This window comes from Pseudomyrmex gracilis, unplaced genomic scaffold, assembly GCF_002006095.1.
Source record: "Pseudomyrmex gracilis isolate BER0280 unplaced genomic scaffold, ASM200609v1 scaffold_101, whole genome shotgun sequence".
In the NCBI taxonomy this organism is placed as follows: domain Eukaryota; kingdom Metazoa; phylum Arthropoda; class Insecta; order Hymenoptera; family Formicidae; genus Pseudomyrmex; species Pseudomyrmex gracilis.
This window is the reverse complement of record NW_018020685.1, coordinates 288,292-303,378: the sequence shown is the minus strand read 5'-3', so window position 1 is coordinate 303,378 and position 15,087 is coordinate 288,292. Positions and strand designations below refer to the sequence as shown.

The following is a 15,087-nucleotide window of genomic DNA, read 5'->3' as shown; positions in this document are numbered from 1 at the left end:
AGATATATGGTTGACAAAAAACATGAACCATACAAAAAAAAAAAAAAAAAAAATACAAATTAAAATACAAAACTTATATTTTACATTTTGAGGAAATAAACATGTCATGTTATCCGTTCGGTCACGTCGTTCGTTAAGAACGTTTTGAAGTCCGCCATTCCTGCAGCTTTCTTCCCTGGAATGTGCAAACTGCGAACGCGTTATCTCGTTTGTTCCGCAAACACAATTTATTCAAAACGTGCCATTATCGCATCCTGCAAGTGTGTACTACCGAGTGAAATTGTATTTTTTATGCGCACAGGAAGAAATTACCTCGGTTCTCTAGTTGGAATATCATATATATATAATCGGAATCAGCGCTTCGCGATGAAACATCGCGCTCTCACAGACGAGCGAGAAAAAACAATTTCGAGAAACTGCATTTTACAATTTCTTTTCCATTTTCGATGGGGTCAGCAACCTCATCGCTCTTATCACGATCTAGTAGAGATAGATCGAGATGTGTGTTATCGCTTTCTTTATTTGCGCCACTCGCCGATAGCAAAGTTGAGAGCAAATAATATCCTTTAAGAATTCTTTTTTTTCTGTATTCGATCAAACTGCTATTTGAGTAACCTGATTGTAGCTGAAAATCGTATTAATCGATCCGACGTCCCGAGATATTCGGTTTTTTCCTTACCGCGGTCTGGTCTATTACAGTTATTCGCTGATATTCAAGGCAGTCACACATCGCCGGTCGCTTTAATGGGTCAAACAATTACAAAATCTTTCACGCGCTCGCGTCCGCGCGCGCGATTTATAAGGTCTCTTCCGGTCATCATGGAAGTCTCCATTCAAGGGTGAGGTACCGCTAACGGGCTACGCGTATGCATAGAGAGCCGAAAGGGATCCGTCACCAAAGGATGGCCTTAAAGTACGGACTGGCCTGGTCGCGATCTCCGACACATGAAAATTCTTAGACAACATCCGATGAATGACGTCTTTTAAATACGGCGTTCGTAAATTTCGAGGTCACGAGACTTGTTAAGATAAAGTACGACTTATGAACATTTTGCAGATATTCCACTCGACTGCTGTGCTACCAGAAACGAAATAAATGAATCGATGTGGACTTTCTAAACGCCCTGTATAAGAACGACTTCCAGATGGTAGTAGGGGGGACCACCGGTCTCGCTCTCTCTCGCGCGCGTGTGAATGCTTCGTCCGTGCGCTCGGACGTGCACAATGGCCGCCATGAGCCGCCGACGTGCCGCGCGCCTCAAGTATCAACCGTCCTCAATTTTGTCGTTTTAATTTATTGGCCGAGAAGCGCCCACGAAAAAAAAAGATGCACAATGCCCGGCCGCGGCATTCGGTCCGTGTCAACGCGGCGGCAAGTTACGACAACGAACAACGTTCCGACGGATCATCATCATCATCATCATCGCTTATGCCGTTGATGCACCTCCGCGAAGAAAACACAGTGGCTGTCAGCACGCGACCGATCGTGCGTCACGATTGTATCACGTCGTCGCAACGCATTTGCTGAACTCGTTGCAGGAGACTTGAGCGACAGTCCGAGTGAACATTTTACGGTGCCGATTATGTGCTACTTTGATCTTTTGATGTGCATAGTGTGACGTATTCCGCGTTAGACCAGGTGCAGATGTTATGTATCCTGCGTATGTTACTCGCTCGAGAGAAAGGTAACTCCGACCCTTCCGTAATAATATTTCTTTTTATCACTTTTAAAATATAGTTCTTCTGCGATATCGCAACTTAACTTAAGAAGAAATCTCGTTGCGCAGATATTGAATCTAAAAATCTGACAATTCGCGATGTATATTTCAAAAAGAAAAGCTATTCCCCCTGTTTCTTCTGGGAGACGCGATATTTTTGAAGATATTAAACTGTGGTTTTTTTGTGAACTAAAAAAATCGAAAATTTATAGCGACATGATGTGTAAAATTGATTGTGAAAAAGATTCCAAAGCTGCAATATAGAAAAGCTCTACACGCGCACCATTCATTTAACCTCCTCCTACGCGTAGACAATTTGCCCAATTTAACTAGATTAACCACTCTGACCACCATGGTACTCTAGTTGCACTTTCGTTAGTTTTTTTTTTTTTTTTTTTTTTATCTTTTTTATCGTTTAGAAATAACAAACTTATCGATGTCTCATCATCTAATAACACGATATTTTCCGTCACGGAAAAAGTGAAATCATCATATTATGCACATTATACGCTTTTTCTCGTGCGGTTAGTCTAGAAGATTGTTCCGATAGATAAGCTCTACTTACGTCGTTGCAAAAGAATGTGCAGTAGACTGTTAACTTCTTCTTCGTGCGTATGTGAGTGCAAGTTTTGAATCTCTCACACATTTTTACCTTTAGAGCCCAGACATTTTTCTTGGAAATCTTGAATATTTTATACCCAAAACTTGTATAACATATATATATATATATATATATATAAATCTTATATAAAGTTATCGTGCAGAGATTCAGAGCCAGTGGCTACACGCCGGCCCTCAAAGAAAGAGAAAGAGAGAAACAACTGAAAGTTGTTTAATATAAAAAAATAGTGTATTTATAAAGTGTAATTATAAAAGTTTTTGAAATCGCCGATTACAAGGTCAGATCATTTTTTTCAATTTTAATGATTGGACCAGTATCGCCAATCACAGACATCTACGAAAATATACGAAACTTTTCTTTATAGCGTTAGAGTCAACAACGTGGAAAGTTTTCGTAGTTTTTTTCTTGTTTTAATTTTTTTATTCTTTTCAACTATAAAATACGACGTGTTGCAAAATTTGCGAACGGAAAGAAAATTGTTCGACGTGCTGCGTATTCATATACACATATATATTTCAAATATACATGTGTGAAAAGGTATGTATATACAATAATATGTACATATATATGCATATATATACACATATTATTCGAAAGATAATCAAATAGTTGTGGTTAAGCCATTGACAATGACTTCTCCGGTTTCTTCTAAAGGTTTAAAACTTTTGTAGTCGCGATAACACACACGTAGTCTCATGCTTTATTTTGCAAAATAAACCGGCTTTGTTTAAAAAGCCATGTTTGTTTAAAAACAAAAAAAACTTTACACGCAACGATTTACAAGACGAATACTACACGCTTGAAATTAAGCGCTTATGCTTGCGTTTACGGCGCTTCGAATTATTCGACCGTTGAGATAACGCTTTCATTTTTTTCGTGGGGAAATCATGTTGCTCAAGTGGGAGGAAAAGCGCGTTGCAAGTTGAGAAAGTCACAAAGTTTTGTGCAATAAAACCACATTCAATCCACAACTGAAACACCAGTAATTCGAAGAGAACGCGTAACGACTAGACGTATGAGAGAGAACGTTTCAACTCGTACTAAGTTTACTATGACAACTCGCTAAGAATAGACACTAGTCGCTATAACAAAAACTACTAATTAACTACTAATATCCATTAAAATAGTGTTAAACATGAATTTTCCCTGAAGTCGAGGTATTTCCGCTAATTTGCGCTTCAGGCAGTTTTATAAAAACATTAAAAAAATCATTGTATTGAGGAATTTCTTATTTTAGAAAACAATCTGAGAAATATAATATATGCTGGTGTTGTGGCGTGTGGTGTTTCGTGTTTGGTGTTCGAAAAGCAGATGTCCTAATGTATTTATGATACGACCGCTTCGAGGAAGAAACGATGGCAACGGAGGTAGAGGAAACACCTCCGCCTCCACCAACCGGATCTCCCTGGTACGGCAAGGTTTTCGAGTGCTGGAAAAGCCGGAATCAAGTTGGCCCAGCTAGAATCGAGCTGCCCGACTGCGAGTTCTTTATCGTGGCACCGCGACGTACGCTGCGCGTTCTCAAACCGTCCCTGAAGAGCGGCTGGTATTACGAAAGCACGACGGTCGACCGGCCGGAATCGATCAACGACAACTTCTTCAATCGGTGGACCAGAAGACCGCATCCGTCCGGAAATTGCAGATGCTCCTTCCGTCAATCGATCGGCGCGCTGAGCGCCACCGAGGAGCGAATCATATCCGCGGAATTGAATCGCATACGAACGAGTCTCTGCGAGGCCGAGAAAAATGCGTGCGACATCGAAGAATTGGAGCAAACGGTTTCGGAGAATCTACAAAAATTGCAGGACTCCACAGCGGATGATCGTGGCGAGATCAATTGCCAGCCGCTCGAACAAAGTACAAAGCAACAAATCGTCAAGGATCTGGAAAGGTAAGTCTGTAGACGTAAACAGGAAACGATGGTGGATAAAAATAAAAGAAAAAAAACTTCGAGGAATTTTATTTGATCGTAATTGCGTCAGGTACATCAACACGCTACTGGATGAAGTACTTGAAGACACCGTTAAGGATATAACTGATGTAGATAAGAATGATGTTCAACGTTCAGAAGTCACTTGGCAACGAACAAAAACTGATATGAAGAAACCACAGCCCGATGAATCCAGAAGTGCGATCGCGAACGACAGAGACGATTCTTTTGTCGACACCTGTTCCCGTCTTCCGGTCGATAAAACAACACAGGACCAATGGAATGTAGACAACGAATGTAAAAAGCAATTCACCAACGTTTCGATAGGAGAGGGTTATGTGAATCCCGCTTTCGTCGGTTCCACAGACGAACTAACATCTCTTAGCTTCAATCGATCCGCCGGAAAACACAGTAAGTGTCATTGAAGTAGTTTTCTTTGGGCTTTATTTTTGTACAACACACAATTTTTCACTTTCAATTTTTGTATCTTCTTTTTTTTTTTTTGTGAAACAGCTAATTTGTATCTCGGAATACCGACAAATACGGAGAGCATAGCGCCGGAACAATTGGATTGCGTGGATTCCGGAATAAACAGCGTGGAGACAATCGAGTTTCAACCTCCTGATCAAGAACCAAGTTTCGAGCAGTCTCTTTTGCGTATAATCGACGAAAAATTGGGAAGAAACTCTTCGACGAGTAACTTGGAGGAGGATAGTTCCGAGAAACAGTCGCGAAAAACTGTTTTGGAAAAAGAAGAATATGAAATCAATTCGAATGAGTTTGCAGAAACTCCAGTCGAGTTCGAGACATCTAAGACGTTCGGTGCTGACTCACGGAAAATCGAACGATTGGAAGATATTGTCAAAGCAGATAACTTCGAGAAACTACGTTTGGAATTTCAGACCAACGGCACAGACTCGTTCCCAAACGGCGGAATTTTATCGAAGATCGGCGCTAAAGTCGGTTCTAAGGCCAATGAAAAATTAAAAGAATCTCCTCCTATCGAACTCAAAGATTACAGAAAAGAGTTCGATCGAATCTCCTCGCAAGAGAACACGCGACGAAGTCTTCGCGACTCTTCGGTGATTCTTCGAAGAAACAGAAAACCAACCATAGTGTTCCTACATGGATTCGGTTCCTCGGCGGAAATCTTTGAGCATCAGCTGCGATATTTCTCCTCCCTCGGTTATCCGTGCATCGCTCCGGACATGCTCGGCCACGGTATGAGCTCGGCGCCACGTAGATCCAAAGACTATCATTTCGGCAAACTGCTCAAGGATCTGGATGCTGTTTTACATCATTACGCTTTTAAACCCGGAGAAAAATGCATTTTGGTGGCACACAATTACGGGTGAGTCATTATTATTATTATTATTATTATCGAAGATTTTGTCGCGAAATGTTCTTTCTTCCGTGTAAATAAAATTGTTTTCTCGTTCACTTCTTAGTGATTAATTTTTAATAAACATCTACTTAGACAATATTCGATAAAACTGATAAATATCCGCTGTGATATCAATATTTAAATATTTGAGTTATATCGATCTAGATATTGGATTCTTTTGAGTAAATAATAAATATTTGAATATTAGATACCGCTTTCTCGCCTATAAGTTTATCTGATACCTGAATAGTTCACCCAGAAGATAATATTTGCAAATTATATAGAAGATATTCCCGAATATATGTACTCTGTATATAGATTATAAAATCCCTCACGTCACATGCGCGACAGCAACTGTACAAATTCTTTCCAGATGCAGCTTCGCTACCGCGCTGGCTGGCAAATATGACAACAACATTCATCAGCTTGTATTAATATCGGGCGGTGGCCCGACTCCTCTGGCCCCGCCGAGCGCAGAATGCGCGGGACATTGCTGTCTCAGGGCGATTCTCGCACCCTTTTTGATGTGCGGATGTCTTCACCGGGATATTCTATATTCCGCGCGAGGTCGACAGCATCCCTACTGCGGTCAGGAATCGATGGAGCAATGGCCCTCGCACATGAAATACGTAATGGAAGGCATGATATGGCCTCAGGGCGATTACGCTTTTCACAGAAAGATTTGCACGCCGACGCTTCTGGTGCACGGACTGAAGGACAATAAAGTGTCGTTGGTGCAGGAGTGTCAAATGGAAAGGGTGAGTTTTTTTCTTTACTTCGAAAAATACGTAAAGCTTTGTGCGTACGTTTTGCAGAATGATATAAATTAAATTTTCTTTTTTTTTTTTTCCAAATGTTTTCAGACAATGATGAAAGCGTTCCTTGAAGCTATACCAATGGCTAGTCATAGCCCAATGACCGAGTGCCCGCAACAGCTAAATCACATGATACATTGTTTCATCGATTTGTGGAAGAACAAGAAATGGCAACAGTGATATTACGTAATTCGAATCTAGAAATAATAGCCTGAACTGTTGTATCATACCGGAAGTGTATCAAATGAGTCGATCAACAGTGAATCAATTAGCTAAACGTAATATATCCAACTCAACGCTATATTTTAACTAAAAAACTCAAGTATTTTTTATGAATATTTTATCTAAAGGCTGCGGAACACAACGTGTTTTCTTGTAGATCGCATGCGAGAATCGACCGATTGTGAGTTGATAATCAACGAGTTGTCAAATTGCACGCGATGCTCGCGTGCGGTCTGAAAAATCGTGTATCGCGCGAAGGTGTTTTAGAAGACTTTTGATTCGATCGAACGATGAGATGAATTACACTCGTGCAGCCTCGTAAGAAATGTGTGTGCCAAGATTTGTATAGATAAATACAAAATCTCATATTTGCCTCGATCACTCCTTGAAATAACTTTGATAAAGTAATTTTTAGTATAAATATTTATATACTATTTTTTACATGACTCTATTTTAGAGACTTGTAGATTCACTTAGTCTAATTGAATCACTATATTCAATATAAATATCGTAAATGAACTATACGTAAACTCGTGTCATCCCGTTTAAATCGACAAATTTTTACTCGAAACAAGTTTTTCGTCCGCCACATAAAAGTTATTCAAAGTGATCCAGCAAATATTAAATATAGAGGCTATGGATAGGAAATGGACATAGACTTTTTAGCGTATAGATTTTACCAAAGATCATTTAAATATATATATATATATATATATCGTTATCTCGTATAGAGTATTTTTTTAATATAAATTATTTGTTTTAAAATAAAAAAAATGTGTGTATAGTTGATTATGTGCCGTTGCAATAATTGTTATTTAACCAAGCTTAANAAAAAAAAAAATCAGTCAATAGCATTAAATGTAATGCATTCGATATTATTATTGTTCTCATGATCAGCGATTCATTAACTTTTGATTATACGGATTTTCAGAAGATTTCATCCATTCTTTTCTAATTATTTGTTTCAATTGACTCAACCTCAGAGTGGGATTCTGTTCTTTAATTATTGGCATCATTTTCTCCTCAAAACTTGCGTACGCTGCTTTCATCCGTTTCTCCGGGTGTCGGTCAATATCGGGATCTTTTGTACTGCAAAAAAAAAAAACAAAGTATAAAATATAGGAAAAGAAATCTAAACCAGTACGTTAACATAACATCTGTTTTTCTATCAAAGGCTTTTGCTGTAATTTTGTTTTACATAAAAAACTTTAATAGAAAATATTGATATTTTACAGAAAACTGAAAATGTTTTAATAAAAATTACCTTAAAACAGATATGGCTTCATCTATACCGTGAGCCGTTTCACCTTCCAAAGTTAGTCTATTCAAGTTTTCCTCAATCGGTTTCTCGTCTTCTTTCTTCTTCATAGCCACCAGATTCCGTTTTTCCGTGATAGAAACAATTTCGGCTCTGGTAACTTTGGACGCTGGTTGTTTGCCACCGACTTTTATAGTTGCCATCTCTTTTTCAAGTAAAGCTTTTGCCTCGGCCTTTTTCTCCAGTTGCTGCAGACGTTTTTTCTCAAGTTCTTCCTGCGTAAGTATGTATATATTTATGAAATATACATTGAACTTTTTTTTGTTTTCAAACATTACCGTGTCTATCTTTGCGTAATTTCAAATCGGTTGAAAGTCACTTGATACGTACTTGTTTTTGTTTCTTTTTCAACAACTGTTTGTCGTTATCTTCCCAAGCCTTGTCTTCGGCTTCCATCGCTTTCTTCACAGTTTCGGCTTCTTTCGCTGCCGCTTTTCTCGCCCGAGCGGCAACAGCTTTACTGTTCTCACCCACAAATTTCTTCGGCATCTTGATCTACAACATCGTAAATATCGCATCGTTTTCTTTTATTCTTGCATATATAAGTTACGTTGCGTGTGGAATAATATCTCGTGCATTTATGTGTTTAATTAAAAATACCGGCAAGATATAGAATCTTGTATGTTTCCGAGAGTTGGCAACAGTTGAACATGCGCGATATTAAAGTGAGTAGACTGTTGAAACTCAGGTTAAAGATTACAAAAAATAATCGCGTTTACGAATCATAAAAGAACATATGCTTATTCCGTTTCGTAAGTAAACGATAAGCAACTCGGTCACACCGACGGCACATGATCGCGCGGTTTAAAACCAGCAGATGCGGATATTTAATCGTTACGCGTGAAATGTCGAAACAACGAACTGCGAAAAGCGAGAAGACACGAAAGGTGGCTACCACTACCAACGTAAGTGACCGCTTTATATCGTCGTACTTACCGATTTTTGTCGCCTAAAAGATACGCGATCACCTGTCGCGAAAATAATATAACATTTTCTCTATTATACACTTTATCACTTTTACTTTGCGCACACCATATCGACGAAGCGAGTAAAAGTGACCAGTCACGTGCGGCAACCTTTTCCAACTAAATCTCACTTTACCAGCAAGCGATGGGTTCTCGCACACACAGGGACGCGTCAGAGCGCAACGCGCGCGAATCACAAATGTGATCGAACGAAATATCGCGCTCAGATAAAATTTACAATCAACGTAACGTCAAAAAATATCACAATTGATTTTTTAACGTCCTCCTATTTACAGAATCAATCTGCAGGACCTGTGGTCTTAGATAAAAACGGGAATGTAGCGATAAAAATCCAGGCTAAACCCGGAGCAAAATGTAACAATATAACCGGTAATAAAAAATATTTACAAGTATAAGAAAAGAATTTTTTAAAGTTTTAAAAAAGTAGGAAAAAATGTTTTTTTTTTTTTTGACGAAAATACGACTGTTATTAAAGCAGCAAACATTCATAGATATATCTGACGAAGCAGTAGGAATTGCAATCTCAGCTCCACCAACGGAAGGTGAAGCCAACGCCGAACTCGTCAAATATTTAGCTTCGATTTTTGGCTTACGAAAATCCGATGTATCGTTGGACCGGGTACTTTATCTACAAGTTTACAAGTTTTTCTTAATTCCTATATATGTATGTACGTGAAGTAATTAACTTAATTTTGTTTATCTCTTGTTTTGCAGGGATCTCGAAGTCGGCAAAAAATAGTTGTGGTATCAGGAATTACAACAGATCAAGTTTTGGCGAAATTGAAAAGTGAAATGGAAAGTTGAAAAAGTTCTTTATTGTGTATAAAAAAAAAAAAAATGGTTTTTTGTTATCAAAGAGTTTCTCTTAATATTATATGTTATTCATACACTCTTAAAAATATACTTTATAATGTGTTTTACGTTATTTCTTTTTTTTGACACGTAATTATATAAAATATGTCAATTATTTTATACAATATTATACAATTTATACATGTGTTTTCTTTTATAAAGATCATCGACGCGATTAGCGCGCGCATTTTGTCATTATAGATATACATATTCATAAAATGTAACATACATTAAAATGTTTCATCACTTACATGTATAATTGCACCAAATCTGATATTTTTTTTCCCCAAAAATCGTCATCGATCCGATTGAAATTTTTGCACAAGAGTTTTGCTGTGACTAGCAATATCGGAATCGACGAAGATTTTTAGACGAGAGTGATTGCACGCACGTAGTGAGCACACACGGTATATAAATCTCAAAAAAGTAGCACCTGTTTGTTTATTAAGGTACTATTTATGATATATACGCAACATGTATAGAAATGCGCGTCAGTTCTTATTCCTGTATCTCGAAAGCTTTGTCGTCCAGCCAAGGTCGGAAAATCGGTAGCGTCGATGGATAATGAGCACCTCGTTTGGACGGCGCTGTACCAGCCGGAACGCCTTCCGGTCTCAACGGATACGTAGCCAATACGATTGGTATCTGCAGCTTGATTTCTTTGTCCAGACTCTTTGGGCTTATAACGAACTACGAAAAATATTTATTGCGTCGTCTCAAATCTTTTCAAGAACAACATCCTCGCAAAAGTTATCTGATCGAGTTATCGCGGCTTAGAAATAAAAATACCGTTTTCTTTTTCTATCACTTACATAAACGTGATAAAGAACGTTGATCAAGTGACACCCTCTCAGATTCGTCGGTGGCAATGGGGGAACGTACATTTGCTCGTTCAGCCATTCCTCCCCCTCACCAGGCCGAATTTTTCCCCTGGAGACACTAGCCAGCTCCCGAGTCTCGCTGGCGAGCACCTTACCCCGACACAAATACTGTATCGTCTCGGTGAGCGATGCTTTCGTCGATTTCATCGTCACCTGTTTAATTCGAGTTTTCAAAACTTTCACACTTTCTTTTGGCGCATCTCGTCGAAAACTGTTAAGAAAATTGATTATATCGCGCTTGTTAGGCGTGTTAATTGATATGTACCTTACTGCGATTGCTGACAGTCGCGGAAATACCGATTGTTTCCCCGGGAACGTATCCACCTCGGTCCAAGCTCACCCTGCAGAACACGGGACCGCCCGATACGCAAGAGACACCCACGCGCTGTTCGATCTCTTGTCTTGCGGGTTGCTGTTTATTAGCGAAAGTATTTTTATTCGTATGTGTGCAGAGAATTTCTTTTGAGCAATTTAAGTTAATTGAGACACACAAATTATAGCTCAACTTACAACAAGCTAATTGCGAACGCTAATGTGTTCGCTGCATACACGTTTAATATCGGTGATTATAAACAATGTCTGAGCGAATGATACGACTCGTGAATATATCAATCGCCCACATGGAAACATTCTTACGTGAATTTTTCTAGAAATGCAAATATAACATGGGCGGCACGCAGTCATTATAATGCAGGGAGTGCTCGCGCGTGTCGCAACTGCATCGCAAGTGCAATGAAACAACACGTTGTGTGGCGTCTTGTTTTATTATTCTTGAAAATTCAATTTTCCGTGCGCGTCGGATGTACGCGCGTATTTGTTTCAAAATCTTCGCCTCGCCGAGATGTTTGCAACGCTTTCCACTTTTGGGTCGATGACCAGTATTTAGGACTCGGTTATGGTAATGCACATCGGATATTCGTTTAATCGCGCGCGCGTGTTAGTGTATGTCACGAAACAGTTTCTTTAATCTTCTCGACATTATTACCTTTGGAATATAAATTTGCACTGTTTGATTGTGATCTCTCTGCTAATTACAGATCATTAGTGCGGCGATTAAACTTGAAAGCACGTAGCTCGACAAAATTGAAGCGTATTTTAAATGAAGTTAGCAAACGATAATTTTTTGTCGATTATCATTATAAAATGCTCACCGCCAATATCGGAGGCTCCAGGTTCAAGTCGATCGGATTCATGACGATGAAAACCTGTTGGTTTTTGTGCGTAAGTCCACCCGGCTCGCGTAAAGCCGCTTTGCAATAATACTGCACCCATCCGTGCTTACCGAGGAAAGTAGAGGGCAGACCCAACGGCAAACCCAATTTGAACGGAAAACTGTGTATTCCCGGTGACAGCAGTGACGGTCCTTCGCCTGCGCGAAATTGCCGCCAAGAAAGACATAAGAGACATAAAGAATTACGACACACACGCACACATAGATGCAACAATAATCTCTCGTCGTCTATTTAATTTGTAAAGTGTAACTTCGAAATTTATTTTAGAGACACGAAGTTGTGTTTTGCTATTTTCACGCGATGCGTGTAAACAATTTGTTTTGATTGAAAACACACTGCCGTTTGAAATGCTAATTGGCGCGTGTAATTGTGTGCGTGTGCACAAAACAACGATCCGAAGTAATTAATTCACCTGGTTCGCCCAGCAGCCGCATGCGAAAATCGATGTAATTCTCTTTGTCGTAAACCCTCTCGGCACGTTGGCTGCGTACCCGAACTACACCTTCTCCCACAACATGGAAATGCAGTCCGGAGACGCTACGGTGACGTATTCCAAACATTATTAATCGCGCGTTACACGCTCTCGACATACCAATTTGACGCGTTTCACCACTTAATAACAAGATCTCTTCTACGCTTTTCTCTTTTTTTTTTTTTTTTTACAGAGAGTCAAGAATAATTTTTTAATTTTTTAATTACTTACTAAGCTTCATCGTCCAGTTCTATGAGAACTCGGCCGGACAAAAAATGTCCGGGGAAATACAGTAAATTCGTGTTGTCGAAAAGTATCAGGAACTTGCTGAGCTTCCTCGTCATCCTGCCGCCGGTGTAAACGATTCACTTCTCGTTCGTATTTAATTGCGAATGACGGGATATCCTTTACGGACGTTTGCGTCACCGCGACTTTACGCTCACTGAGTACGCGTCAAGGAACGCGCAGGGAACAACCTTGTGTTTCTTTCGTCCATCCGTTACTTCACGACGCGAAGTGAGAAGCACTGAGTTTGCATCGCATCAGCACGTTCGTAACCGCGGCATGCGCTTCTTTTTCTCTCTCTCTCTCTCTCTCTCTCTTTCTCTCTCTTTCTTTCGCAATCTCTTTTCCTGCGTGCTAGCAAACTGATAATACCAGCAACGTCGCGATACACCTCATCGCATTTTCTCTCAACCGCGATGGGTACGTTCCGTTCGCGTTTTTCCGCACCTCTCGCAAATTATTATCGGCAGACGATTGCCGGAAGTCCGGTGACTACCAGTTCGCGATACCGAGGTTGTGCGTCGTCTTGCCCACTTCAAAACTTTCTGTCATCGTTTCGCGGTTTGTTCCTTCTTGTCCATTCTTGGAGACGCGCTCACTTTCGCTCCCTACCTTCCGCCGCACACGCTTGGGTTTTACTTCTCCTCCTTCTCCTATTCCTCTACAGTCCGGTCCCGACCAGTCTCTCTCCTGGTCTCACCTGCCTAGTGACCATGGCAGTATTCTAATCAACGATGCTACTTTTGGTATTGCATGTTACACTTGTGTTGCGCATTGTTCTTTCTTGCGTTAGCAGCCAAGGTTACATTTATCCGTAAAAAAAAAAAAAAAGAGATAAAACATGAAATTTTACCAAAAAGATTTTTATTTCGTTTTTATTCTGACAATCAGAATACAAGATTATAAAAAATATAGTATTTTGCTTATTTTTTTCATTTCGATCTTTATTTACAAAAAACGCATATATTAATCGCATAAGAGATGTTGAAAATTACAATTACGTCACAAAATTTCATCTTTCCGCTTTTTCTTCGCGCTATTAGTCTGCTGATGAAATATGTATCGATATATGTATTAAATTAAAAATGAGTTTTAGAACGTTAATAATTATAAAAATATTTACTCATTTAGTACACGCAGATTATTTCTCCAATTTGTATACAAGAATGATCAATCAAACTTTACACGAGAAGGCGGAACAGGTATGACAACTTTCAAACTTGATTTATCACAAGAGAACAACCTAAAATTGTCAGCGCCACGTAGTGAACAAAGCTGGCCGCATATCTAACTTATGCGACAAGTGTCAGTGCACACAGTAGTGTTATATATTTCTCATTATTTATTTTGCAATCTGTAATAAAAACAAGCGTAATTATATTATCTCATTTTGATATAATTGTTTATATCGTGTGTTTAAATGATTTATAATTTGTAATTATTTATAATTTAAGATAGTTCGCAATGGAGACCAAAATAATTAATCAAAAAGCATACTTGGAGAGATATATGTCTTCAGGAATTAACGAAGAGAAGAAAAAGAAGAAGAAGAAAAAGCTCAAAACGGGAACAAAAACGTGAGAAACGATCTATTTCAATTTGTATAAGCAAAGAATGTTTTGCTTTGAGATAAAGGTTAAATTGAATTTTGAGGTTACACATGTGACACAACATGTATAAAAAGTTTTGGAATGATTGTTTTATATGCAAACAATATACTATAAAATACGTTAATTTGTGATTACATTCACGTCATGTTCATATAGTCAGATTTATATCATAATTCTGAATATAAAATTATATAGATGTGTGTTCGTATACTTTTTACTATTTAAAACTTTTGAACTCTTTAAGTATAACTACAAAACATTTATTTCTTGTTATACTTGTTTGTTCGAGTTATTTATGCAAGTTTAAAAAACACGGTTATTATCAGAATTCCATAATATTTTACAGGAGGATTGTTTTATAGGTGATTGATTACAAAATAGGTTAATATGTTTTTTTCAGAGTAAAAATTATAGACGACGACATAGACCTGAGAAATATGAGACCTATTAAAGATGATGAACTCGACATTTGTTTGGACGGAGAAGACGCTCCCCAAATTGCTGGCATAGTCGATGATCGTGGACCAGTTGACTTCACGGACAAAAGAAGATGGAAAATTTTAAACGAAGATGGAGATTTAACAGTCATTAATCGTGCTGTCGATAAAGAAACAAGAAATCAAGATGACGAATTAAACGCTAAGCAGAATGAATATGACGATTCTGATTTGAGTCCACTTAGATCTAAGCGGTCTAAAAACAGAAATCCAAGTCCACATGAACGACCCAAAGACGACGATTCGGATTTGAGTCCACTTAG

General features: G+C 38.8%; 6 protein-coding genes across 7 annotated transcripts in view; 3 read left to right on the top strand and 3 right to left on the bottom strand.

Moving 5' to 3' along the window:
• Positions 1-15,087, bottom strand: part of LOC109855877 — an 83,561-nt gene that overhangs the window by 16,507 nt on the left and 51,967 nt on the right. The gene's annotated exons all lie outside the window — the stretch shown is intronic.
• LOC109855883 lies at positions 1,255-7,386 on the top strand. Its single transcript, XM_020430579.1, has 6 exons — positions 1,255-1,685; positions 3,578-4,231; positions 4,323-4,681; positions 4,784-5,621; positions 6,028-6,412; positions 6,518-7,386. Exons 2-6 carry the CDS (start codon positions 3,696-3,698, stop codon positions 6,647-6,649), a joined length of 2,250 nt encoding a protein of 749 aa, XP_020286168.1. The 5' UTR covers positions 1,255-1,685; positions 3,578-3,695; the 3' UTR covers positions 6,650-7,386.
• LOC109855891 (coiled-coil domain-containing protein 124) lies at positions 7,472-9,101 on the bottom strand. Its single transcript, XM_020430589.1, has 4 exons — positions 8,946-9,101; positions 8,340-8,504; positions 7,956-8,224; positions 7,472-7,780 (listed from the first exon to the last, which is right to left on the bottom strand). The coding sequence occupies exons 2-4, from the start codon at positions 8,496-8,498 to the stop codon at positions 7,585-7,587; spliced, it is 624 nt and encodes a 207-aa protein (XP_020286178.1). The 5' UTR covers positions 8,499-8,504; positions 8,946-9,101; the 3' UTR covers positions 7,472-7,584.
• Positions 8,541-9,877, top strand: LOC109855894 (UPF0235 protein C15orf40 homolog). The gene is made up of 4 exons (XM_020430592.1): positions 8,541-8,914; positions 9,271-9,364; positions 9,487-9,614; positions 9,710-9,877. Exons 1-4 carry the CDS (start codon positions 8,801-8,803, stop codon positions 9,797-9,799), a joined length of 426 nt encoding a protein of 141 aa, XP_020286181.1. The 5' UTR covers positions 8,541-8,800; the 3' UTR covers positions 9,800-9,877.
• On the bottom strand, positions 9,954-13,286 carry LOC109855888 (arrestin domain-containing protein 2). Its single transcript, XM_020430585.1, has 6 exons — positions 12,664-13,286; positions 12,373-12,497; positions 11,880-12,097; positions 10,994-11,140; positions 10,660-10,881; positions 9,954-10,537 (listed from the first exon to the last, which is right to left on the bottom strand). The coding sequence occupies exons 1-6, from the start codon at positions 12,774-12,776 to the stop codon at positions 10,346-10,348; spliced, it is 1,017 nt and encodes a 338-aa protein (XP_020286174.1). The 5' UTR covers positions 12,777-13,286; the 3' UTR covers positions 9,954-10,345.
• Positions 13,972-15,087, top strand: part of LOC109855884 (BUD13 homolog) — a 3,963-nt gene continuing 2,847 nt past the window's right edge. Inside the window, exons 1-3 of the mRNA XM_020430580.1 lie at positions 13,972-14,088; positions 14,176-14,294; positions 14,728-15,087. Of these exons, the coding sequence (XP_020286169.1) occupies positions 14,182-14,294; positions 14,728-15,087 (473 nt within the window). The 5' untranslated portion in view covers positions 13,972-14,088; positions 14,176-14,181. The remainder of the gene's footprint in view (positions 14,089-14,175; positions 14,295-14,727) is intronic.

Coding starts and splice junctions, on each gene's coding strand:
- LOC109855883 (XM_020430579.1), top strand. CDS start 3,696: ATGGCAACGGAGGTAGAGGAAACACCTCCGCCTCCACCAACCGGATCT. Junction 4,682..4,783: donor TCGATCCGCCGGAAAACACA/GTAAGTGTCATT, acceptor TTTGTGAAACAG/CTAATTTGTATCTCGGAATA. Junction 6,413..6,517: donor AGGAGTGTCAAATGGAAAGG/GTGAGTTTTTTT, acceptor AAATGTTTTCAG/ACAATGATGAAAGCGTTCCT.
- LOC109855891 (XM_020430589.1), bottom strand. CDS start 8,498: ATGCCGAAGAAATTTGTGGGTGAGAACAGTAAAGCTGTTGCCGCTCGG. Junction 8,225..8,339: donor TGAAAAAGAAACAAAAACAA/GTACGTATCAAG, acceptor ATACTTACGCAG/GAAGAACTTGAGAAAAAACG. Junction 7,781..7,955: donor GAAGCCATATCTGTTTTAAG/GTAATTTTTATT, acceptor TTTTTTTTGCAG/TACAAAAGATCCCGATATTG.
- LOC109855894 (XM_020430592.1), top strand. CDS start 8,801: ATGATCGCGCGGTTTAAAACCAGCAGATGCGGATATTTAATCGTTACG. Junction 9,365..9,486: donor AAAATGTAACAATATAACCG/GTAATAAAAAAT, acceptor AAACATTCATAG/ATATATCTGACGAAGCAGTA. Junction 9,615..9,709: donor CCGATGTATCGTTGGACCGG/GTACTTTATCTA, acceptor CTTGTTTTGCAG/GGATCTCGAAGTCGGCAAAA.
- LOC109855888 (XM_020430585.1), bottom strand. CDS start 12,776: ATGACGAGGAAGCTCAGCAAGTTCCTGATACTTTTCGACAACACGAAT. Junction 11,141..11,879: donor TGGAGCCTCCGATATTGGCG/GTGAGCATTTTA, acceptor GCTAATAAACAG/CAACCCGCAAGACAAGAGAT. Junction 10,882..10,993: donor CTGTCAGCAATCGCAGTAAG/GTACATATCAAT, acceptor CGAATTAAACAG/GTGACGATGAAATCGACGAA.